Below are 27648 nucleotides of genomic sequence, written 5' to 3'. Positions count from 1 at the left end.
TTGTTTTGAGCATTCCTTCCCCAAAATGGCAGTAGTGGCATTCAGGATTCCAGCTGAATGCTGAGTGTGGCTCTGCTTTACCATTATGGTAAACTACAGCAGAGCTGGCACTGAGCTAGCTTAACATTTGCTATTTTATTAACGGATAACGACATGTTTTAAGGCTGACACTTCCAATGCAATACAATGGTTTTCTTAGAAAAAGTAGTTAAAATATGTATTTTTCTCACTGTAACCAGTTCAAGAAGACTTGCAGCTTTCTCCTTTTCCTCTTCTGTTCTTGGTTCTTTTACATTCATTTTTTCCAGCTCATTTTCCTGCTTTAAAATGTTGTCCATATATTCCTGGTGGAACAATGAAAAAGAATAAGAAAGATGCAGAGGTAGGTTTAAGGGCCACACATATAGAGAAAAGAGTTTGTGGAAGTAATGGACATACATGCTGATTCTCAACGTCATAAGGACCCCTTATGCAAATTTGAGTGAATGGGTTATATAGATATCTAAAGGTTTGCACGGCTTTTTAAAGCACCCAACAGGTCAAAGAGAGGCGTACACACTGAGGAGATAGTGCATGAAAGGTTACCACGGACTAATCAACTCTGACGATTAGCAACACGCTTGAATCTGCAATAACTGTATAACAAAGGACACCAAGAGACTGCTGAAGCTCTCCCAGGCCGCTTCCCCACATTAGCATCCACAACAAGTTGTGTGACTTGGACTATGTCCAGTATTGATCCAGTATTGTCCCCAGTGCATCAGTGTGACCCCGTTTCTGAGTAGGCAGGTAGGTTTGGCCTCCCAACTGTCGCACCAGCCTGGCAAGTACGAACAAGCGTGCAAGTGTTTGAGTGAATAAAGGAATACGCTGCGTAAATAGCTGCTATTAATAATTTAAATATATTTATAACCCGTGAAAGGGTAAAAATTAATTCTAACAGACTTGCATTTCCCAAATATGCCCAGGGTCAACAGCAGCGGAATTTTTGTCTCAAATTCATGTCCGAAAATTCACATCACCCAATTGTCTAATCTTTATTCCTCACTGAAAGAATGAATAAATGTGATTGTACAACCTTGAGGGAAAGCTGCAGCTTTTCTCTTAGTTCATCACTGAGTGGCTCATACTGGAATAGCTGACGGATTTGCAGCTTATTAGGACACTTCCGCACAGGTACCGGCAACCATGCCTGCTCTTTGGATCCAGTGCAGAGACCCCTCCAACCCCATGTTCTGACTGAGGGATCTGTGATCTTCCTCTCAACCTAGACAAGAACAAGCAAGAAGAGCAAGCAAGAGGCTGCTTATATTACCAACTAAATGCAGATATCTGCATGTGCATGTTAGCTGAAAAGCACACGCTTTCCCTATGGCAACTCAGATCTAGACAATAAAGTCAGCAGATTCTTGGGCACAATTTATCTATTCTAAAACTTCTGGCAAGATGAACTCCAATTAAAATTGCTCTATCATCTTACTAAGAGGAGAAGCAGCTGAAGGTGACTATATCTTCCCTGACACAGCCTGCCTCTTGCTTTGCTTACTTAATAAACTGGACTTAACAAAGTCATATTGTTTAGAGCTCCATTTCCCACCCTGTGACAATATGGTCTATCAGGGGATGTCTCTGCCCAGGGCGGGGGGGTGGAACTAGATGGTCCCTTCCAACCCTGACAATTCTATGATTCTATGAAACTTTTATTACTTAAACAGCAAAAGTCAATTTTGAAACCATTTTACCTCAAGAGGAGAAAATGTGCCCCAGGTTGTTGACTGAAGATTTGGAGGAACAATAGTCTCTGGTTCTTTCTTCATTACCCAGGGGGAGGTTTCAGCCAAAGGGCGGAGAATAATAATACTTAAAGCACCTGGTTCAAAGACACATGTGCTAAGAATCAGTTCAATCCAAAAATGGCAGACAAGTGTCTCAAATCTCCAGAAAATATACTTACTTAAGTATAAAAACCCCTTACTATCAAGTGGTAAAACTCCATTAGAAAATGCAATACTTGTAGCTACACATAATATCAGATCACTGAGGTAATTACATAACAGTTGGACAAGTTCAGATTATTCAGACCACGCTTAACAACAGACTGCCTGTGCTACTTTCTTTGAGTCTTGGGTAACAGCTCAGTTGTACAGCATGTGGAGTATCTCAAACAAGGAAAAGCAGACCATTGAGCCATGTTTACTGAATAATAATCTCAGAAGCACATCATATTCAGAACATGCGTAATTCTTCACTGTATTTTGTATTTCACAATCTGATCACTGAGTGGATTCCATTAAAGAGGGTTTATTACATCTTCTACATGTTCTTCAAAATATTTTTTTCCAACTCAACCCAAAAATCTATTTAATCTACTATTATCTACCTCAGAAGTGGCCTTCAAAATAGATATGACCACTGAGGTACTTTGTCCCAATCATACAAAACAGTAAAGTCTGGGTGTCAAGGCAAATAGAGCCAGCATTACAAAAGGTAGAGTAAGAAATCTGGACAAGCAGACGTGTTACTATTACAAACAACTGCTGATTGTGAGCTGGTTTTCTTGACTGGGATTTTCTCTGGGTATGTATCTTCTCCACCTTCCTGATATTTCCACACTTCCTATCTTTCTCTCTCCCTCAGTACGTTTTCTCTTTTCTTTGTCCCATGGCAAAATTAATTTATTCAGTTTATGCAGTGGGGAACTAGTTATTATTATTATGAACAGAAGCGGCATTAAAAAACATGCAAAACCTGATAAAAGTAGTAGGTAGGAATACTGTTCCCTGTGCTCATGGTACAAATCTTTGAGAAGAATGTCTTAGTACTTTACGTCTTGAAGCAAATTATCCTTATCATTGACTCCATACCCAGAGGAACTATACATTTCTGTCTATTTAAAAACACATTTATTTTCTTAGGATGTATCTGTTTATGCCACAATGTATTTTATAGAAACACAGTATCTCCAATTAACTTTACGATGATAACCAATCATTTCAGGATGTAAGTTCTTGTACTGCTACTAGGAGGTGGTTGGTGCCACGTACTATTGGCATCCTCTATCTGAGTCATAATTTCCCAGCTTCTTAATAGCATATTTTTATCCTTTCCAACAGCCAGACTAAGGGTCAACATCAGAGTATCACTGTCTTCATTGATAAACAGAGCTGTAAGATTAATGAAGACAGCAATACATTCAATATTTTTGATGGTAAACACACAGAGAATCTATGCATTTGGTAATCACTTTTGTTTACTTGTCCAAGGGTGAATAAAGATATGTCAATTGTTTGTTCACTTTTTCCCTAAGTGTTATTCAACTACTTCTCTGCTTCCCAGAGTTTTCCACAAGTTCCTTCTTCCTCGTGCTTCACTGCCAGAAGTGTTGGTGGCTCTCTACAGGGCGAAAAGCATTTTGAAATTTCCTGTCCAAATAGGAACAGGAAATTTGGACTCCACCTTTGTAATGATTTCTGTTATTAGTTTGCTGGAAAAGAGATAAAATTTTCCTACCTGGACATTCCTGTACAGGATCCTGCAAGACAGCAGCAGTGGAATCACTATAGACTTCAGCAAGATACTTGTGTACATCCTTGCTCCTCAGGAGCTCGGTTCCAGAACCATCCTTGTAGATGATGAAGAACCTAAACAGCCAGCCACATGCATCAGATTGTATCGGGCATAGAATGCAAGGTGATGGCAGCAGAGGTTTGCAGAGCAACCTCTGTGAGGATAGGCCAGGGGCTGCCCTGTGCTGGACACAGAAGGTCCCAGTCAGCTCCAACAGACCATCTGCAGGGCATGGCTGAGTCACCATCCAACTCTAATAGGTAACATATTATAGGTAGTATATTAATTTTCCCCAAACTGAGTCTATTTTGCCTGTGACAGAAATTGGAAAGTGATCCTCCTGTCTCTACCTCGACCCATGACCTTTTGTATGTTACTTCCCCGTCTTGTCCTGTTGAGGAAAGGGAGTGAGAGAGTGGCTGGTGGGCATTTGGCAGCTGACTGAGGTCAATCTACCACACTGATCAAATCCAATGGCCTTCAGATTGCATTCTTTTCTAGATGACAGAATGAAAAATAACACAGGAAAATGGAACTCCAAGATGACGACATCAAATGCGCAGATATAGGGTACTGAACAAAGGAAGTGCAAACCTACAAACCCTGTAAAAATAGATTGTAGTGAAGAAAGAAAATGTAAACCTATGAATCCAGTGCAGTTTACCTGGGCACATGCTCATCAGAAGTAATAGGTTTGTTAACTTCTGGGACTGCTGATGCTGAACTTCTGTCTTCCTTGTCGCTAGAGCCAATGCTAGGAACATACACAGATGTGCTGCCATCAGCCATTACCTGTAACATGAATTACAAAAAAATGACTTGAGTTACATGATACATCCAAAACAATAACTTGCTGCTGAACTGTAGTAAGGCCTAGCTCAGTGAAAGAGACAGAAAAAACATTTCAGGTTGAGCAACCTGAAATTTACAGGAAAAATGAATGAAGAAGAAAACTAAAAAGATAGTGAAAAAAGGAAGCTAAACATTTCTAGAAAGACAGGTCATATCATAAATGCTAATAACACATGCTAATATTTAATAAGTGCTTGTGTACTGTTAGTTGTCAAAAGGCGCCATACATGCTTACATTCCATCTTCAATACATATAGTTGCAGGTATCAATAGGCAACTTCACACAAAAATATTCACTTGCTGGTCAAACCTGGCAACTGTATGCTCAGGCATGTACTGATGTACTTCTGTGAGGTACATATGTATCTGTTTTTTTGCTATAATACAAGACATGCTAATTAAGGTAACTCTGCAGGTGAGGTAAACTGTAGACCATGAGCTTTATTTCAGTCTCTCTAAAACAAAAGGCGGAAAATACTAAAAAAAAGGAAATCCATCACATAGCCAGAAACATTTCAGAGACCTGATTCAGGAGCTGTTCCGTTCCGGCTAGCTAGGCCATCTAAGTCTGGCTAGCTAAGTCTTACAAGGCTACGAGCTGACCTAGAAAGATGTTTATAAGATAAAATTACTTAAAATGCAGAAACTAGTTTTCTTCCATGCATTTTACCTTAAAAATATTTCCTTCAGGATCCACCATCTCACAAACGGTGCTGGAGGTGTGTTTCATAATGTATCTCCCTGCTTGTTTCTCTTCTTTCTTGCTGATTGAATTACAACCTTCATGGGTGTAAACTGCTGAGCAATCTTTGTCAATGAAAAGAGAGCCTGTCTTGATTGGTAAAACCTACAACAGTAAAAAGGGAAGAGGTTCTGTCCTTAAAGGTGAAATTTTCAGTTTAGAGGTACTATGAAAATGAAGAACAGACACAAATTAGGAGAGCTTTCAGACCATTACTACTCAATCATCTGCTTATGAGGGACCCAAGGGAAAGAAAGAAGGAAAATGAAGTCCAGGAGTCAGGCTGATGTTAGTCTCTGTAATATTTTAACGTCACGAAATCCAAGCTTGTGATTTAAATATACTATGCAGTTCTACACCATAGAATCATAGAATACCTTGAGTTGGAAGGGACCCATAAGGACCATCAAGTCCAACTCCTTGCCCATTGCAGGACTACCTAAAGCTAAACCATATGACCAAGAGCATCGTCCAGATGGTCCTTCAACTCTGACAGGCTGGTTGCTGTAACCACTTCCCTGGGAAGCCTGTTCTAGTGACTGACCACCCTCTCAGTGAAGAACCTGTTCCTAATGTCCAAGCTGAACTGCACCTGATATAGATTTATTCAATTTCCTTGCGTCCTATCACTGGTCACCTGAGAAAGGAGATCAGCACATCCCTCTCCACTGCCTCCCTTCAGGAATTTGCAGACTGCAAGGAGGTGACTGCTCTCAGAGGTCACCTCTCAGCCTTCTCTTCTCCAAGCTGAACAAACCAGTTCACCTCAGCCGCTCCTTGTAAATCTTGCCCTTGAGATCTTTCATCATCTTGGTCACCCGCCTCTGGACACACTCTAATAGTCCAATGTCCTTAATTCGAGGCACTCAGAACTGCAAACAGTACTTAGATGGCTGCCAAGGAACACTGTTGACTCCTATTCAACTTGCCATCAGCCCAAACCCATACTTCAAGGGGCTGCTCTCCAGCCTGTTGTCTCCCAATGTCGGGAATCCAGCATCCGCTCTTCTTAAATTTAATACAGTTAATGATTTCCTAGCTCTCTCAGTCTACCCAGATCTTTCTGTAAGGCCTCTCTACCCCCAAGGGAGTCCAGAGCTCCTCCTAGTTTAGAATCACCGTCAAACTTTCTTAAGGTACATTCAATACCTGCATTCAGATATTTTATAGAGCACTGACCCTAAAACTGAGCCCTGGACAATCCCACTGGTGGCTGGTGCCAGTCTGATGTAACCTCATCAGCTAATTGCTCAACCAATGTCTAGCTGCATGCTGACATCTCATCCAGAAAGACACTGTAAGAGAAGGTATCAAAAACTTTGCTAAAATAAATAAAAAACCCTAACATGTATCTAATGGCTTCCCTTAGTCATCAAGATGGGTGACACCGTGATAAAAGCAAATTAAAGTTAGTTAAGCAAGACTTGCCTTGTGAACCTGTGCTGGCTATGACCAATGACTGCATTGTCTCTCAAGTGTTTTTCAATAACTCCCAGAAAAACCTTCTCCATTATTCTACCAGGCACTGAAGTGGGATTGAGAGCCTATAATAATAGAATCATAGAATGGCCTAGGTTGGAAGGGATCTTAGAGATCATTTAATCCAGCCTCCCTGTCATGGGCAGGGACATCACCTCTTGACTAGACCAGGCAACACATGGGGACTGAGCGGGAATCGAACCCACGACCTCGGTGTTGTCATTGTCGTCAGCACCGTGCTTCCTTCTTACCCTTCTTGAAAACTGGGACAACACTTGCCAACTGCCAGTCAACTGGGACCTCTAAAATCTAAATATTGGCAGAGTATAAAAGAGACAGAATCATAGGATTTGTGAAAGTTATAGAGAAAAGAGTTAAAATAGTCAAAGTGAGATACACTGATGGCAGGGAACTTGGAACACAAAGATATATTTCACTGTCACAAACTAATAATAATTCTCACCTGATATGTTCCCTGTGGCTTTGCTATAATAGATGTTCCATCTCCAAAGATTGTACAACAGGTACCATCCTCACAATTTGTTGTAACAGTAGCAAATTCAGGATTCTCTACTTGCACACATTTCACCTTCCTTGTGATCGCTTCTGAGGGTTCATCTAGAAATTTATACAGAACAACTACAAAGGAGCACAAGAACAATGAAAAAGTCTTAGGATTCAATTTGGTTTTTTTTCCTCTTATAAGGCTGGACCCTTATTTCCTCAGTAAAAGACTCTCAGATTTCATAATATCCTAATATCACAGAATCACAGAATGTTTGGGGTTGGAAGGGACCTCAAAAGATCATCTAGTCCAGCCCCCCTGCCAGAGCAGGATCACCTACAGTAGGTCACACAGGAACGCATCTAGGCGGGTTTTGAAAGTCTCCAGAGGAGGTGATTCCACAACCTCCCTGGGCAGCCTGTGCCAGTGCTCTGTCACCCTCACAGTAAAGAAGTTTTTCCTAATGTTTTTGTAGAATCTCCTATGCTCCAGGCTTGCACCCATTGCCCCTTGTCCTGTCATTGGACGCCGCTGAAAAGAGCCTGGCTCCATCCTCCTGACACTCTCCCTTGACGTATTTATAAACACTTATGAGGTCACCCCTCAGCCTCATCTTCTCCAAGCTAAAGAGACCCAGCTCCTTCAGCCTTTCCTCTTAAGGGAGATGTTCCACTCCCTTCATCATCTTAGTGGCTCTGTGCTGGACTCTTTCAAGCAGTTCCCTATCCTTTATCACATAATTTTATGTTAGGCAATTTTATGTTAGCTAAACAATATGCAAGCTTCAAATTTTCGGACTGTGCACTGAATACAGGAAAATCCAACAGCAAAAAACGTCTGTAACCATCTCTGGCTGGAGTAGTCACAAGAGCACTCTCTAATTTACCAGGTATGTAATAACTATAATGATCTGGATATTTGTAACATACAAGTTGGAGCACTGAAATCTGTCATCATGTCTGTGATACAAACTTTAAGATTTGTAGAAATTCCTTTTCAGCATCAGAAATCAGGGAAAAAAAATGATCAAACTGCTATGTTAATCTGGCCATTGCCTTCCCATTGAATAGACAGATCAGTTCAAGTTTATTGTTTCGATTTTTCAAATCCCACAGGGAGGTGTTCCACAACCAGAACTTTCTACTGTGGTTGAACACAAGTCCTGACACTCACACAGTAAACATACACTTCATGTTAATGACAGAACTGAACTAAGCATACAGAATATACAGCCAGCCAGAAGAAAGGCAGATGATCATGAGCTCCGCTTGTTTCAGGTGAGCGTAGTTTCACATCTACTACTTCCACCACCATATTCTATCAAATTTTGAATACCTCCAAGGTTGGTGGGTCTATGGCCTCTCTAGGGAATATGAGTATGCTGTGGTGCTTATACACTTATTTGGTTAAGACTCAAATCAGCTTGCCTGTGTTATCAGGGTAGATGGAGAATGGGCAATGAATATATTAGAACTCAGACAATGTGGTGGGTCAAGTAAGTATATACAAGGAAAGAAGGAAATTTGCTTGTTCACAACAATGTAATTTTTTGCACTTAATACTGTTTAAAAAACCAAACAAGCAGACAAACTAAGCATGGACTGCACTAGTGGATCTTTTATCTGGGCTACTGGTATGAGCCTTCTTTAGTATATATGTTGACAATTACCAGTTTCAAACATATAGCAGGGATAAGTGCTCCTCTTTTCATTTTACCTGTTTCCTCACTATCATTGTGAACAAGAGGTTCTGCAGAGTTTTTATAAAATGTTGTGATCCTAGTACCATCAGCATGATCTACTACTCTGCTACCATCCAGCTTCTCAACAATTATCACTTCATCATCTCGTACAGTCATAACCTAAAAGAATGAAGAAATACCTATATTAGCTCTGTGAAACTTGAAACATCAACAACATTATGTACTGAAACTCTGAAGAAGCTACACTACTGTAACTTTATCAACTGCAGAGACTGAGGAATCACATTTTCTTCACAATCTAAAGCTTTTGTATTAGTAACAGTTAATAGCAACGTGTAGGATATGTGTTCAACTTACACGGTGACAGCTCTGTCTCTTAGGTTAGTAGACAGTACTATAATAACACAAAAATAACAATACCGTTCCATCAGATGGGTCAGTTGCCTCATACATTAAGAGTGGCCTCAGTTCTATTCTCCTTGCTCCCTCAGTCCCCACTTGAACGCCTGATGGAGTTGTTGTTATCCAAGTTCCTGCTCGGTTCTCCTCAGGTTGCTCAGAATTAACCAGATTCTGAATAGTATTTTCAAACAACGCATCCTTGTTTGGGTGTGATGTGCTGATTCTGTCACTGCCTTTTCCTGCAGAAACAAAAATTTCTGTATCAGAACTCATATCCTCTAAGGCAAAAGACAAAAACAATAAATTGCAGAGTTTCCGTGAGTATTGATTTTGACAGAATTGGAAGAACTATTTATTAGGCTGGAAGGAAATTACAAGTCCAGTTACTCAGAAGTGTGCCCTTGAACTACCCTTATTTAATGTGTTCATTAATGACACAGAAAAAGTAAGCAGCAAGCTATTGTCAACACCAGGACTAAAAACTGTGTAACACAGAAGTAAGGATTTGACGCTAGTGCAGTTACAAAGATTTCTTTTGAATACTTAGTGTTGAACCACCCTGCTACCAATGCAGTTCTTACATGTCCATTAGTTCTTTCACCCACTAGAGTCCCATCATGTCAGAAGAAAAAGAAATCCGGAGTAGGAGAGAAATTATTTGATATGAAGGTAACAAATCAGCAGTGTGCATCAGTTGAGTACAAATAAAATTTCATTTTCACACTGGTGGAATTTTCATACTAAAGAAAGATATGCCCTTTGTTAAGTACCACCAGCCCTGCTAACTTAAAATCTGGCCAAAACACTGGAAATGTTACCTGTCTTAGTATTGGTCTCAGATGAAGGCTCTGATTCTGGTAACAGTTGCATGTTACATAGAATTGTAGGCTTTGGTAGGACAGGGCCAGAATCGGGACTCCTACTCACTGTGCCATCAGCAAACAGAATCTACAGCAATCAAGGACATACTAGAGGTTAAAGTCACTTCAAACACCAACAGAAAGTCTCAAAAGAGTATGTCACGTGCAGTAGTCACCAGAATACTGTGGGTAATGGAGGTAAAGGACTGCAAGTAAAAGACTCTCAGAATGAGTACAAGAAATAAAGAAGTCATCTCAAAAAGGACGGACTGCTAATTGCTGTAGTTCATGTATATAACTAATGGGGACTCTATTTAGAAATAAGTAGGCATTATAAAAGTTGATGACTTTTTTTTTATTTGGTAGCAGTGGTAATGCATCTGTATTACCATATTGATCTGCATTCAGGTATTCCACATTTCTAGGATTGCTGTTAATTTTTTAGGATTAGACAGTCAACAAAAAGAAGTCATGGTTATTTATCTTATTATAGCAGGTTTCTGAGATCTATTGTTCCTTACACTCAACTCTGGATACATACGTTCCCTGTGTGGCAGGGAACAACTATCCCTGACTTAATTTACTGTATTTGTGTCGCTGTTCTAGGAAGAAGAGAGTACAATGTGGAAAACAAATGGACAACATGTAGAAACATCTCAAGAGTCACAGTTATCATGAAGTACTTAATGATGTCTTCTTGTTTGAATGCTTATCTATATGTAACACATCCTTATGAATCACAAATATTAAGTTAATATAAAGAAAGACACACTCATAATATGCTTATACAAAGACTAGGCATACAAGTTCCATGTTCTTTCAGGAGACACAATATCTTGAGAATATACAGACATACAGCAGCTAGCTTCTCTGCGCATTGCTGAAATGGATATGTTTCTCAGAGTTTCTGGCTCAATTGTTTAAGATCTAATGTTATGCTCAATTAGACAGAAAAAACTTGAGGAAATAAGGAATTATTCTGACAGTTTCTGAGTCAATCTGTTTGCTTACTACATATAGGGTCTTAGACTTCAAAATTACAGTTGCTTGTAGACTGATTACAGTATCTGCAAAGATGGTATCTAGCCTACAGCATCTAAAATGAATCAGAATTCTGGGCAACCTAAATAGGTCTAAAACAAAGAAGGTACTTAGGAACATAAAGTCTTTTTGACAAAAATTTAGGATATGTAAAGGTATCTGCAGGAATGATAAAGAGCTCAGGTCTTTTCTGGATCCATATAACTGTTTAGATGACTGAAATAATATACGGATGCTTTTGTGTTGCCAAAAATACCCTAAGCCCAACTAATTCACACTTCAGATGTTTACGTCCAGGAACGTAGTTCTCAAAACCATACTCGTCTACTTCCTAGTCCCAAAGTTGCCTAAAGTCTTCACATGCAGAAATTTTTTGTCATTAAAGCTCCTGTAACTTCTGATTCTGAACAAAGCCAAGAGCATTCTAATCTTGACAGGGCTGGATAACTCAATTATTCCCTAACTCCTTCATCTACAAACTGGACGCTTTTTTATTTCAGTTGACGAGTGCAAATTAAGGATAATCACATATACAGGCTGCTTTCAATGAATTTTACTGAACATACCTGGGTAGATCCATCCATCATGTACTTTACGACAGTTCCTTCACTGGTGATAACTCTTGACACCTCTTGTTCTGATTGCCTTGCCACAGATGTATATAGACGAGAGTTCTTTACCTTTTGGGGATAACTCTGCCTAACCAGAATTTCCAGAGTAGGCTGCTTGGCCTGTTCTCTTCTGATGTCTTCATGCCTTATTTCGCCTTCTGCAACCTCATGTTCCTTCTCCTCACTTTCCACAAACTCTTCGTCCTTTGCTCCATTTCGTTCAGCCTCACCTTTCTCAACGTCCTTTTCCTCAGCTTTGGCCTCACTTTTCTTTACAACCTCTTTCTCAGCTGCAGCTGTAGCAGGTTCACCTTTCAAATCTGAGAACAAATTCTGAATTAATTAATACTTCACAGTGCAGATTCAAACAATGCTAAACACTCAGTATCATGGTGTCTGCAGAAGGTACGCAACTTCATGTGAATAAGACTAATGCTCCTTGGCTTCCTCTGTAATCCCCAGAGTAAAGGACAGACTCTTTCACAGAAGAACTCAAAGAAGTCATCGACTCAGAAACTCTGCATCCTCCTGTGGAGGTGTCCGCTTTTCAAAAAAAAAAAAAAAAAGGGAAATTTATTACAGCTGGATTTACTACAAATGCTGAACTACTGGAAGACTGACATTAAGTGAGAGAAATTTCCTAACCACCCATAAAGGTGCAAAAAGTTGCTGAGTTTCATCAAGTTTGATGTTGTATAGGAACTGAAGTCTACTTGAACAAATAAGGTTATTAGATTAAATTATGGCAGTGTGCTAATGAATATAATTATGGTAGTCATGTCAAGAGATTCATAGAATTGTAGAATTGTTAGGGTTGGAAGGGACCTTAAAGATCATTTAGTTCCAACCCCCTGCCATGGGCAGGAACATCCCCCACTAGATCAGGCTGCTCACAGCCCCAAGAGACTACATCTATATGTTTGTAATTGCTCTGTTCACCTCAACTATTCATCATTTCAACTTAAGCTCCTTGCCAAACTCTGTACGTTTGAAAAGCCTCTACATCCTCTTTATTTCATGCCAGATTGACCAGAGCAAACTGGCAAAATCTGCCAAACTGGCTGCATCTGCAGGGGTATTACTAGCAGAGACAGAGAGGGATCATTGATACGGAGACCATATCAATATCTATAAGTATCTAAAGGGTAAGGAGGATGGAGCCAGACTCTTTTCAGTTGTGCCCAGTGACAGGACAAGCAGCAATGGGCACAAGCTGGAATAAAGGAAGTTGCATGTAAATATGAAGAGAAACTTCTTTACTGTGAGGGTGACGGAGCACTGGAACAGGCTGCCCAGAGAGGTTGTGGAGTCTCCTTCTCTGGAGACTTTCAAAACCCTCCTGGATGCGTTCCTGTGTGGCTGCCCTAGGGCATCCTGCTCTGGCAGGGGGGTTGGACTAGATGATCTCTAGAGGTCCCTTCCAGCTCCTAACATTCTATGACTCTATGATATACTCTATCAGTCTTCTACAGGAAATTGAATAAGGACAGAAAGGGTTATTATGATTGTCTTCTCTGTATGTACTAGACAGCACAAACCAAAGGACACTTGTGAAATAACTCCTGTTGAAACAGATCATATCATTTAGAAAGGTAACAAAACCTGATTGTAAAATATCCAATAGCAGAGTTCATCACAGTCTGGGTTAGTTTTGTTAATCATTCTTATAATGAAAAAATTAGTATAACTTAAATCTCGTATAGGCTATAGTTTTAAGTTCCAAGCTCCTGGACACTGTAATACATCTGTATACTGTATTCACAAGCTATGGCCAAAATTCTGTTTCCTTGTTCTTCCAGACTTGCACCAGTCACTCCTTTGACCTTTTCTTTGGTAATTAAATTGAGTTCTTTGATGACATGAGCTCACTGTCTTTCAATGCTTTACTTGTTACTCTTCCCTGAACCTTTCAAAATATGAACATCTTGTCTTGCAGACTTAAGAACAGCATACATGATTCCAAAGGAAGCGCAGATACAGGTAACATAACAATCTTCTTGTTATCACTAAAGCTTTCTCGATAAATATGCATTTATGAATTGAATTAATTTTTCTTTAGTATTCCAATATACATGCACATTCAGCTGACCATCCAACGTGAGTCCGAAGCGGTTTTTACAGTTGTTGCTTCTCTGCCCACAATGAGTTATGCAAAACAATTTGCAGTTCTATATTCTACATTTGTTTGAATTAAAACACATTATTCATGTTGCAAATACTCTTAAACAGACATTATGACAGCTGTAGTGATCTGAACTGTAAAATAAAAAAACCCATATTGTTCCATCTCAACTCATTAAGGCAGAAATAATTTTCTTCTATAATTTTAACTTCTTCTAAATTCCTTACTTTGCAATGGCTCAGAAAACTAACCTCCAAAACTTTCACCAAGAAAAGTTAATACAAGTCCATTGGGACAGGAGACGTTCAAACTTGGGAAAGCAAGAACATTTGACATCATTGATGCTTCCATCTCCATCTACAGAATGAAACATAAAGTAGTTTTATTCCACAGTTTAAAAGAATAAAGTCAGACTACAGATTTCAGTTGTATCAAAACCCTGTAAAAAAGTGCTTTCTACCACACATTTTTAACATTTTGATAGTTTATGGATTCTGAAGTGGAAACATTTTCTTAATTTCTTTGATTATGCTCTCTTCTTTCATTCCTCTTGATTAACCATTGAAGAATAACCATTCCTAACTTTATTAATTTTTCTGAGTCATTATACTAGCTTGTGCACAGTGTCAAGAGGAGATGACAATAAATGGATAATGTGAAGCAGAAGAGCGTAAAATAATCTTGAAATTACACATCTGTTATTCTACCTATAATCAGCAAAAGAGCAATATTTCCAGTCTGCTGCAAATACAGCACTGACTTGAGAAGGAACAGCAAGTAATGTTTGGCAGTCAAAATACGTGATCACCTTTGCACTGCTCTGTAGTGAAACCTGTTCTGATGATTAGAAAATGAGGTTAATCTAACGAACAGCTGAAGACTCTGGAACATTTGGAAAAAATACAGTGCTACTACTCTCAATACCCAAAGATCATAGTCACCGGATCATGAGGTAGAATTCACAGAACAGGGCAGAAGTAACTCACAGTTGCCATATACTTCTCCCTGTCTAATGCTAAAAAAAAATAATCAAGTATACCTATATCACTAGTGAAAACTGTTAACATAAGTTGTTCTAAAAATTTCCAAGGCTGGGGGCTTCCTGATAAACTATTCCAGTGCTTTACCTTAATCAACCTTACTGATATTTTCCTATCGGTTAGCCTGAATCTCGCTTGCAGAAAATTATTTTACTTCTGATTATTTTTTATGATTATATGGGCTAGCATAAGAGATGACGATGTCCCTTTGGCTCTTTACAGAGGGCTATTCTGTCTCTCAACACTAGATCAAACAAATCCAAGCCAAGTCTATTAATCTTCCCCTACCAGTTGAGTTTTCTAGACCTTTGATCTTTCTTGGTGCTTTTGTTAAAACTCTCCAGTGTGGGTCGTATTTTTCTTGCAGTGAACCATAACTGGACACAGTACTTCAACTGAGGCCCTACCATCCCTGAACGGAAAAGAGCTTCACATATTTAGGAGGCTATACTCCTGTTTATTCACCTCAATGTGGTCTTTGCCCTTCTCACAGCAAGATGGCATTGTTGACTTATGTATAGCTTGTGATCCACTGCAACTCTCAGACCTTTGCAGTATAGATAGAACTGTTACCCGTTCGGTAGATATATATTGATTATTTATATGTAACTGTAGAACTCAGCCCTTATTCTTACTGAATTGCATCCTATTTTACAGACTATATCTACGTGTATTTGTCAAGTGTGCTTCAGATTCTAATCCTGTCCTCCAAAATGCTTGCAGACTCAAACAGAGAGGTGCTTTATGCACCAAGATGGATACTCCCTGTCTGCAGACATTCTAAACCAAAGAGTAAAAATCTTTTTGGAAGAAGAAGAGAAACTTAGATGATGCCTCTAGAAGCCACCATAGCTGAATGAACTAGTGTTAATCTTCCGTGGAGAAATTCTGAGGAACAGGACAAGGGAAAACAATGCAGTGGTACCGGGCAGAGCTGGTACCACTCGTGTTTTTACATTTTACCCACCAGGAATGGCTGAGCTAATGGGGAAAAAAAATGAGTCATTAGAAGTATCATAAGCAGTAATCTGACTTAGATTTGGCTTAGGGTGAGAAATAAGACATTCTGTTCATAGTTCTTTCTGCATCATTTCAGCCATGCTTGATTAAAGGTGGAACCAAGAAGAGAGAAAAATAAAACACACTACTAGATGCTTTCAACATTTTTGCAGTTAGTCTGAAAATATATTAAGAAACACATCTAGCAGGCACATTAACTAGAAATGTTTTTTGTAACTTGATCAAGTTTAAAAGTGATAGCTTTTAGTCATAACTATCACTAAATAGTTATCCCAGACAGCATATTTTAGAGCATATGTGTTACATGAAATTGTTTATAGACATCATTGCTTTGTATTCTGATTATGCCTATTTTCAGAAGACTGTCCTTTCTTAAGCTGAGAGTGGTAACTAAATTGATTCTCAATACTATTCCATGTCCATTTTTGTCCTCTCAAGAGTTGTTTTTTATTTTAATTGTGTTCATTTCTGGGACACTGCTGGCTGGACAAAACAGCATAAAAAAACAAAAAAGAGAGGTTAAATCATCTAGAACTCCTGCATCATCTTCCACCACCCTCTTACTATCTTCTCCCACACTTCTTTGAGAGCTTTTCATGTAACCCATACTCTGGCTGACCTGCGAGATCACTGGACCAAACAAATCTCCTGTGGTTGCCTACGATACTCTGCCAATAGTTGGCTAAAGATTTGAAATTATCTAGGTTAATCACTTTGCAGATGGTAACTGAATTGATATGGCCTCCCTCACTTACATGTTTTAATGCCAACAAGCTTCTCTGTGGAAGATGTTCAAGATTAAATGTGTATTTTTGATGCATGTGGTCCTGTAACTCCTATATTACTCTGTGCTAGGTATTCCGTAACAGAAATTCAGAACCTGCTTTTGAAATGTCACCCATCCTTTACAAAGATCTGTCCTGTGACAGAAGTACTTCAGTTATAGGCAAAAGCAACTTCTTCAAGTTGCTAGTCCCTGGTTTGTGACCAGCTGAAAAGACCAAATTGCAGAGCAAAATTTTTCCAGCATAGGTTTTTGAAAGCACAGAAAAGTTTTCCTACTGGTTAAACTAGAGCAGTTCTAGTCAATGAGACATTAATGATGTAACAGGTGTAACTGTAATGCCAAATCTGGCAAAATTATGTGGACCGTGGAAGACACACTGCTTAATGTCATGGAGTTTTAAAGGCTAGCTTTGTTAATAGCTGCCAACACATGCATCTGAGAACAACTGGAAGAAAAAAATATACCCTGGAAGCACCATAAGTAGTTAGGAGTTTCTTAACACACAGGTAAAAGCTCTCTGACCAGAATATATGCTTCTGTTATGTTAGCTTATGTATTTGAATTTTCCATTTCTTTTCTGTGTTCACTGAGGAGAGGATAGTATCCTCTCACCTTTCCTTCTTCTTGCTTTACCAGGTCATCAGGTGGTGAAGCTCCTGTGTTGCTATGGCTTGTTTTTGCAAATGGCAGCAGTTTTCCTGATTTTTGTTTGATGGGGTTATCTTTTTTCCCCGAAGCTGATGTAACTGAAGAAACTATGGTCGGAATATGAACAGAAGGGATGTTCAGAATTCTTGCTAAGACAGGATCTGTTTCATCATCTAAGGAAGGGAAAAGCAATATTTTAAATGCAATTAAGTTTCATCACTGTAAATGCCCACAATTTATTTTTAATGAGATTTTGTACACTGGATTTTACCTTTGAAATAATAACCTCAGTGGGGGAGTTTTTTATTTCAGACAGAAGTACTGAGTAAACAAAACTATGGAGACATTTTGAGTCTAGTATCTAGGAAATGATCAATGTTATTATGCTTTATCATGGGCTTATCCAGCACGGACTGACTCCAGCACTTTTATGCTACATAGCTCTATTTTGCTATAATGCTTCAGAAAGATGCTGATGATCTAGACTTGCCAAGACTCTCCCAGTTCTTAAAGGCCAAGTGTTAAGGCAGCTGGCTCAACATGTTGACAGCAAGTAGTCATGCTGCCTTTCAAAACAGTTTCTTGAAAATAAAATTAATACAAACTAAGATTTTTTGCAAAACATTTTTGTTTCAATGAACCAACACTTAAATCAGAAAAAACACATCCAGCTCTAGTCTTAACACTTTTTTGAAAGAATTTTTTAAAAAATTGCCTTTTCTTGCTTGAAGGTGGACTAGGTCCCAAACTTGCAACACATGAAATAGCACCTTGTTTCCCATCCAGACCATTTAAGCAATTGAATTCTTGTTTGTTTTGGAGAACTTGTTACCCTACATTGATCAACTTATGATCTACATCTTAACCACACCTATATAAATAAGAACTGAAAACACAAGTGAGCAAAACATGATCACCTCAGGAACCATCTTTTGAAAACCTTTTAAAAATAAATAAAGTAAGCATGATTTTCTTAGTAGTTTCTACAAAGTATGAAGTTTAATGACAAGTCAGTAATTTCAAGACTATCTTTACAAGACTTCAAAAAATGCTTTCTTTTTTGTTTCTTTTGCTGAAACATTTTTATTCTGCTTCTTCCAATGAACAATAATAGTTAATGTAAAAATTGATACATCAGGTAAAGAAAAGTTATATAACTCATTGTCAAATTGCAAGCCAGATCACATTCAAAGAAGGAAAGAAATGCATCTGGATGCATACTAATAGAACCATTCTGGCGTGAGATCACAGCATTGTCTCTAATGTGGATGAAGTCTTAGTATATTTTTGGCTGAAGAAGATAAAAGGCAGGCCTAAGTGCTACTATGTGCACTGTGTCCTTGAAGGTTCTGGTAGTTTAGAACTTTATTTTTAAGGTGGCATTTGTGTTTTCTTATCTGCAGAGCTAAATCGTCTATTCCAAAACCATTTGTCTTATGGATGATTCTGGATCTATAGAAAGTGCAAACCCCAAAATATAACAACCTAAAGCTGGAAGAAACTATTATATCACTTAGTGATATATTTAGGAGTCTGGAAGAACAGGCCTTTCACCTCAGTTTTTGAGCCTTCAACCTCAGTTCTTCTCTTAGTGTCATGGGAAATTATGGAAATGCACAAATATGTGACTATATCCGTGCCCCTTAGCCTGAAAAGGAAATTTAGATCTTCACAAAGATTTTTGAAATCATCACTTCCACTAGGTGATGCACGCCTGATGCATGAGAATCTGATGCTTTGTTAGATGACTTTGTTGGGTGGCCAGCTCAAGCGCATCTACACTAACGCACACAGCATGGGCAACAAGCAGGAGGAGCTGGAAGCCACTGTGCAGCAGGATGACATAATCACCATTGCGCTCAGTGGGCAAATAGACCAAACCAACCACAACGGTAGACGTTACTCAACTAAGTCTCTGCTATGTCTGTATACCAATGCAAGAAGCATGGGGAATAAGCAAGACAAACTAGAAATCTGGGTGCAGTCGCAGAGCTGTGATTTCATAGCAATTACATAGACATGGTGGGATAGCTCACATGACTGGAATGTGGTAATGGGAGACTATGTACTTTTTATGAAGGACAGACTGACAAGGTGAGGTAGTGGAGTTCCTGTTTATGTGAATAAGCAACCAGAATTATCTGAATTTAACCCAGGGGGAGACAATGAAAGTGTTGAAAACTTAAGGGTCAGAGTTAAGAAACATGTAAACATGGGAGATACTGTTGTGGGTGTATACTACAGACCCCTAAACCAAGAAGACATTGTTGACGAGGCCTTCTACAGGCAGCTGGAAGTAGCCTTGAGATCACATGCCTTGGTGCTCATGGTTGACTTCAATCACCCTGATATTAGTTGAAAAGATCACACAGCCAAGCACAACCAGTCCAAAAGGTTCCTGCAGTGCGTCGACGACAACTTTCTGCTGAAGGTGGCTGAAGAACCAACTAGGAGAGGTGTGATGCTGTACCTTATATTAACAAACAAAGAAGGTCTGGTCATGGAGGTCAAGGATGGGGGCAATCTTGGCTGTAGTGACCATGACATGTTGGAGTTTAGCATTGTTAAGGTAAGAAGAAGGGTAGTAAGTAAAATTTCTGCCCTGGACGTTAAGAGGACTAACTTTGTCCTCTTCAGAGATCAGCTTAGAAGTATCCTGTGGGCTAGGGCTCTAGAAGGTACAGGGGGCACAAGAGAGCTGGTCAATATTCAAATTCTGCCTCCACCAAGCTCAAGATAAATGTATTCCCTTGAAAAAAAAAAAACCCAAATAGAGGCAGGAGACCTGCATGAATAGACAAGGAGCTCCTGGAAAAACTCAAATGGAAGAGGGAAATTTACAGTATGTGTAAAAAGGGTCTGGTTAATTGGGAGGATTATAGAAATGCTGCCAGAGTATGTAGAGACTCAACAAGAAAGGCCAAGGCTCTCTTGGAACTTAGCCTGACTAGGGAGGTGAAAGAAAACAAGAACTTTGAATACATCAGTGAGAAAAGGAAGAGTAGAGAAAAAGTGTGTCCACTGCTAAATCAAGTGGGATATATGGTAACAGAGGATGCAGAGATGGCAGAATTGTTGAATGCCTTCTTTGCCTCAGTTTTCACTCCAAAGACCAGCCCTCATGAATTCCAGTCACTAAAAGTAAGGGAGCAAAACTAGAGCGAGGAAGACTCCCCACTGGTCAGTGAGGATTGGATTAGAGACTTCTTGGAGCAACTGAAAATACACAAATCCATGGGCCTCAATGGGGTACATCTACGTGTGTTGAGAGAGCTGGCTGATGTTGCTGAGTCTTGCTCCATCATTTTTGAAAAATCATGGGGAAAACAGAAGAGGTGCCTGAAGACTGGAAGAAAACCAATGTCACTCCAGTCTTCAAAAAGGGCAAGAAAGAAGACCCAGGCAACTACAGACCAGTCAGCCTCACCTCCATCCCTGGAAAGGTGATGGAGCGGCTCATTCTGAAGGCCATCTCTAACCAAATGGAAGAAAAGAAGGTTATCAGGAGTAGCTGACATGGATTTACCAAGGGAAAATCTTGCTCAACTAATCTGATATCCTTCTATGAAGGTGTGACCAAAGGGGCAGATGAAGGAAGAGCAGTGGATATCCTATACCTTGACTTCAGTAAGGCTTTTAATACTGTCTCCTATAACACCTTTGTAGAAAAGCTCAAGAAATGTGTGCCCAGCAGGTCTAGGGAGCTTCTCCTCCCCCTCTACTCTTACCTGGTGAGACCACGCCTAGAATACTGTGTCCAGTTTTGGGCTCCCCAGTTCAAGAGAGAGAGTCCAATGGAGAGCTACAAGAATGACTGAGGGACTTGATCATCTCCACTGTGAAGACAGCCTGAGAGAACTGGGGCTGTTTAACCTTGAAAAGAAAAGGCTGAGAAAGGATCTAATTAAGGCATACAAATATCTGAGGAGTGAGTGTCAAGAGGAAGGTGCCAGTCTCTTTTTGGTGGTGCCCAGTAATAAGACAAGGAATAATGGGTATAAACTTGAACTCAGAAACTTCTACCTCAACATGAGGAGAAACTTCTTTATTGTGAGGGTGACAGAGCACTGGCACAGGCTGTCCAGAGAGGCTGTGGAGGCTCCCTCCCTGGAGACTTTCAAAACCTGCCTGGATGCATTCCTGTGTGGCTGCCCTAGGGGATCCTGCTCTGGCAGGGGAGTTGGACTAGATCTCTAGAGGTCCCTTCCAACCTCTAACATTCTATGATTCTATGAATTTGCTTTCATGTACTGAAGCTTATGCTGCATGGGCTTTTAAATCTTACTGGAAGTCTGAGGGAAGGTGATCAAATCTGTTTTATTTGTAATATGCCAGAGAGAAATCCTCAGCTAATTATATAGAATACAAAAGCTTAAAATTCTCCATGGGGTCAATTCTGATACACATTTATCAAACAGCATGGCCATGGAATAAACAAGCAGTTGCAACCTTCTCCAGGTGAATGATGAGAAGAAATAGCTGGTGTTGACAGAGCTAGTGTTCTGCAGAGAGGCAGGACAGTTGTAATGAAGGATTTCTGTGAAACTGTCCAATAAAATCATTACTGAGCATAATCCATCTTGTAAAGTGAGTATAAATACCCATGTGAACACTGCAAACTGGGTATAAGCAAGTTCTTGTATCACAGAATCACAGAATGTGTTGGGTTGGAGGGGGTCTTTAGAGGTCATCTAGTCTGACTCCCCTGCAGTGAGGAAGGATATCTTTTACTAGATCAGGTTGCTCAGAGCCCCGCCACACCTGACCTTGAATGCTTCCACGGATGGGGCCTCCAACACCTCCAGACAGTGAGTGGAGCTATCCTCCACAGCTTAACCATGCTGTGAAGTGCAGCATGCTTAGCTTCAGATGATGCTACTTTCTAGAGTGCTGAATTTAGGAATAGAATCTGTTACAGGCCCTTGACCCCTAAGGGAATTTCATCTACCCCTTTACTCTGGTTGCCCTAAAAAATGAGCAACTGAGGGTATCAACGAAAAAAAGTGGATTTTTGAAACTGAGGAAAAATGTCTTCAGAAATCTTGAGAGGGATGGGAAATCACAGAAGACTGTCAGACTAAGGAAGGTTTCCTTCCTCCTGCACACACATGCATTTTTTTAGCACTTAGAGTTGTAGTCTTATAATTTTGTCAAGGCACAAAGAGCAAGTGCAAAACTTCTGTAATATCCAGAGGCAAAAGGCCTGCAGGCGTTCAAGCATCGCCAGATTCACAAAGTGATGAGGAGGTTACTTCTAAGCCAGGCTATAAAGCGGTCTGAAGTTAGGAAAATAAATAATAATTCAAAACTTGAACATATATTAACATTTAACCAGGAAGTAAAAAGATGCATAAAGCTGGCAAACAACCTTCTGTCATCTTAGCTTCCCTGAAAGGAAGAAGGAAGAGATAAAGTGAGAAAAACAGTAAGAAAATTAGAGAGGTTCCAGAAAATTATTTTAGCAGTGCAAGGAAAATGAGTAATTTGCACCCAACTTAACCAACCAGTGGAGAGAAACTATGGATTATATGGCATACCGTTCTACATTAGGGATGGATGGCATATGAGAATAACCTAAATCAGAATATTTCTGGTCAGAATTTTTCTAAGCACTTATGATACAAACACCAACAAGGGGAATTAGGCATAAGCAAGCGATTGTAGAAAAACTGCAGACAGCCAAAGAATGCCAGTCAGCAGTGCTGCACTAAAGTTCAACATGGAAAGGATAACATAGAATAGGATGCTTATGTGAGTCTGAAGACAGCTGACACACAGGTGTTTAATTAGACATGTCTCTCTTTTATGCCAAAATACAATATGCCAAAATGCTCCCTTGTCTGAATTTAAAAGTCCTTTTTTAGTAATTAATTTGCAAAATTTATTTGAATGATTAAAACTGAGTGTATGGTTGAATGGTTTACCACAGTCCACACAAAGATGCATTCAATTAAATGCTTTCCTATTTTAAGAGCTGAAAAATCCTGGGATTATTTTCTGATCAGAAGAGGGTTTCACTTTTATCTGTATGATGGTTTCAGTGGCCTTTCAAATGTAATGGAAACAAAAAGCTCTTGGAAAAAGCAGACACTATTTTTGCTACGGTTTTGCGAAGCAATTGCTTCCAGTTGGTGAATGTGTTTATTGAAAGGCTGAGAGAAATCCCTCATTATGTCTGCACAACTGTAACCTAAAGTCCAACTCCTAACGTAAAACGAAAGTTCCATAATCACCTATGTAAGTTTACAAAAATATTATTTCTTGGAAAACCAAGAAGACTCCTCAGCAAATGGCATTTTCTTTGGCTCAATTTAACTGGCTGCTTTTGCTGGGCTACTTAATAACAATACTTGCAAGTTTCTTCTGCACTGCTCTGTTTTCACAGTAAGTAAAAGTACAGAGACCTCCCTCCATTTTGAAACCTGAATCATAGAATATTCTTGTTAATGTAACCTCATCTGCAGCCTTCCTGAAAATTCTCCACCATGTAGTTAACAGCTGCTGAAAAAGGCAGAACTGCACGCAACAAATTATTGGGTTAAGGAGTGTAGGAAGGAAAAAGAAAAGGGGGGGGAAAGAAAAAAGAATTCCCCCTATGGTTCTCAAATATCCTCTTCTATTTGCTTACTTTACCTGCTGTCTTCCCTGTAGGTCCGTAATAGCTCAGGGACAGCTGGATTCCATTTTCCAAGGTGGCTGAAAAAGATCCAAACTTGCTCACAGCTTGCTTTTGATTTTTCAATTTTCCTTTAAAAAAAGATAGAATGAATTTTAAAGATAGCAACACACACTAGAACCACCTGACCTGTAAACCAATGACCACTGTGAACAGTGGCACCTCAATGTGGATGACTAACCTGTAAAAGAGATTAATATCAGACAGGGAAAACGATCATTTTAATCACAGACTAGCATATAATAGTCACTTTTGCATAATAAAGTCTTGATTTTTCATCCAGAAATTGCATTCTAATTAACAGGGTGTGTAAACACAGGTTTAATAGCAACAATCAGTCTTTGTGAATTTAAACAGCAAAAGAATCTAGTCCTGGAGTCAAGGATCCTTGCGTCTGTTCTCTACTTGGCTGTTAAAGGAATGTTAAACTGCTCACTTCTACCTCATGTGGCCTACGCACTACTAAAAGTCATTGTATCTCAGATATTGTCACAGGGACTGTACCTCGAGGTGAAAGTAAAAGAGAGCAGAAAAAGTTGAGAAATTACACCCAAAGATCTGTTCGGCATTTGTAAAAATGGATTACGAGACAAGCTTGCCTAGAGGTGCAGGACAGATGTCATGTGATGTCATCCTTGATGGCCACATGAGCTACGCAAGTTAACACCTCTGAGACAGTGACACTGGATCCTACCTTGCCTCTAGTTCTACTGCCTTAAAGAAACATTCTTCTGGTAAGAGGAAATCCCTGGGATATCCAATACGGCGAACAGCTTCTTAAAACTGTGAGGAGCAGCAGGGAAGACTACAAAAGGTTAACGCAGGCACCCAACACCTAACCATCTCCCAGTTCTTCCATCAGCAACATACACATGCTGACACCTCGTCTGCTCCTGTTTACTGTCTATCATTGCAATGTTCATTGGGGACTGCCACTTGCAAGGCCAAGCTCAAGGTCATACATCTGGGCCAGGGCAATCCACATTATAAATACAGGCTGGGGGAAGATGTGATAGAGAGCAGCCCTGCAGAAAAGGACTTGAGGGTACTGGTGGATGAAAAGCTCGACTTGAACCAACAAGACGTGTTTGCAGCCCAGAAGGCCAATCGCATCCTGGGCTGCATCAAATTAAGCATGGCCAGCAGATCGAGAGAGGCGATTCTGCGCTTCTGCACCACTCTGGTGAGACCTCACCTGCAGCCCTGCAGCTCTGGAGCCCTCAACACAAGAAGGACATGAATCTGTTGGAGTGAGTCCAGAGGAGGGCCATAAAAATGATCAGAGGGTTGGAGCACCTCTCCTATGAGGACATGCTGAGAGAGTCGGGGTTGTTCAGCCTGGAGAGGAAATTACTCTAGGGAGACCTCACAGCAGCCTTCCAGTACCTGAAGGGAGCCTACAGGAAAGCTGGGAAGGGACTGTTTACAAGGGTGTGTAGTGACAGGACAAGGGGCAATCATTTTAAACTAGAGCAGGGTAGATTTAGATTAGACATTAGGAGAAAGTTCTTTACTGGAATAGGTTGCCCAGAGAGGTGGTAGAGGCCCTGTCCCTGGAGGCATTTAAGGTCAGGCTTGATGGGACTCTGAGAAGCCTGATCTAGTAAAGATGTCCTTGCTGACTGCAGGGGGTTGGAATGAGGTGACCTTTAAAGGTCCCTTTCAACCCAACACATTCTGTGATTCTATAGGGGTCTGCTTTCAGAAGGGTAGACATCCGTGGAAGGGATGCAAATTTTCTATTCAGCCTACAGTTCCATCACTGGTGGAAGCTGAAGCCAAGGAAAGAAGACGAGCAAGAGGCTTTCTAAAACTGATGAAGATTAAGAACTAACACATCTACCAAAAGTTCCACTTTTCCGATACTCTTCAGCTCAGTGAGAGCAATTCCATAGTGCTTTTGGCAAACATATACATGAATTGTCATAGACTGGCTTCCTTCTTGGAAACACTCTCACTGGGGTTAAGAAAGGATTTGGATTCAATGCTTTCTGCTTATTTGCAACATGTTAACCAGCAGTAGAAGCTGCTGAACTGAAGATCTCTTTCAACACCAAAGGTCTTGAGAAGGCACTAATGCTACGGTCGTCTGACCCACAAAATGAGGTCCAGTTCAAAGGGGAAAAACTTCCCTTTCAAGAGCAGACTTTTATTCTGGTCACAATAGACATGATTCAGTTTGCGTCTTCTTAGGCATTCCCAGGCCACATTAAGATTCAAAGGAGTCTTCCACTAAAGAAGAAAATTCTTCTTGTAAGAAATGGCGACTCTTTACACTGTTTTTCTTGCTTTGAAAAAGAGACTGGTTTGTACCTGTTGACCTGTACTGCACTTCTATATGTTGGTACTGTGCTCTCTACACAGTGATTAAGTTAGTCAACAGGATTTTTACTTCTATTTAGAGAACACTGATCTTATCTGCCCTCTGCCTCTGCTTATTTTCTGTTTAGATGTTAAAGTTTGCATCCAGTTACTAAATATGTCAAACTACTAATTCTTTACAACACTGATGTCAATCCACTAACCTGATCTCATTTTCTGTTTTTCGCTACTTTCTTGCACTTTGATTTCCTCCAGGTTTTTCTTGGGGTCTGTGATATGAATGAAGAAATTGTGGTTGTCCTTTACCACTTTCACCTTTACCAAAGTTAGACCTGCAAAGCAACAGAATACTCCCATCATTATTACTCCCATCAGGCTTAAGAATTGTCCCATGTTGCAAAGAAACCCTGCACCTGCAACTATAAAGCACAGAGAAAAGGAAATTGCTCAGAAGTTGACTGAACTGCTTAGTAGTAGATCAAGAAGACAAAATTAACGTTAGTGAGCTTAGGCTAAATATTCAAAAACTTGCTGACAATTAGATCTGAGATGCTGCAGGATAACCCTATTGCTTAGATATGCTGCATTTGACTGGACAAATTATTGGAACATACATTCTTGAAACATCATGCATTGGTCATCATTCAACAGATAAATATGAACTGAATATTCTCCATTTCTAATTTTCTGGTACTTTATTTATCTATAAATTGTTAACATACTACAGGAAGAAGTAAACTTTAGTAGTGATAGAGGCTAATATGGAATTAATGGTACTCCCACAATATTTTTAACTGAATTTCTACTACTGAGACACAAAAAAAGCATTCATGGATTAAGAAACTACGGCATCAGTTAGTAACTAAGTCAAAGCAAAACATAAAGAATTAAGAATCACCTTTTACAAACTCTATCTTCTCTACATGAATCTGTCCTCCATCAGATGGGAAAAGATATTGATTGCTTCCTGATACTTTAACAAGGTCCTCCCCTGTGTTGTAGCCAAGAAACTGGAAAAACAAGTTTGAGATTATGTGTTCATGACAAAGGCAGACGCCATGAAGGTAAATGAAGGACAGATCAGGATTCCACTCTTATGGTCAACATTTTTTTGCTTAGTTATTTAGGAAATACATAGCATGCTATTCTCATATCCAAATAATGCCTCACAGTTACTAATTGAAGTAATTTATTACCCATGAGAATAGAATCTGATCCTTCAGTGGTATGGAACGATCCTGCAAACTGAATCATAGAATCATAGAATGGCCT

General features: G+C 39.7%; 1 protein-coding gene across 1 annotated transcript; it reads right to left on the bottom strand.

Annotated features, from left to right (window-relative positions):
- Window positions 1–230: 230 nt before the first annotated feature.
- On the bottom strand, window positions 231–27386 carry LOC104270156 (sperm-associated antigen 17-like; the record flags this gene model as incomplete). Its single annotated transcript, XM_009864425.1, has 16 exons — window positions 231–344; window positions 1079–1261; window positions 1743–1870; window positions 3511–3641; window positions 4232–4359; window positions 5090–5266; window positions 7104–7258; window positions 8862–9006; window positions 9268–9488; window positions 10068–10197; window positions 11717–12081; window positions 14135–14240; window positions 17343–17551; window positions 24012–24125; window positions 26580–26708; window positions 27275–27386. Coding segments are annotated over 16 exons (2547 nt in total), but the record flags the coding sequence as incomplete, so codon positions are not given.
- Between the last annotated feature and the right edge of the window lie 262 nt (window positions 27387–27648).

This window comes from Apaloderma vittatum, unplaced genomic scaffold (genome assembly GCF_000703405.1).
Source record: "Apaloderma vittatum isolate BGI_N311 unplaced genomic scaffold, ASM70340v1 scaffold7252, whole genome shotgun sequence".
Taxonomy (NCBI): Eukaryota; Metazoa; Chordata; class Aves; order Trogoniformes; family Trogonidae; genus Apaloderma; species Apaloderma vittatum.
The sequence above is the reverse complement of the archived record's forward strand: the minus strand, read 5'-3'. Positions and strand labels throughout refer to the sequence as shown.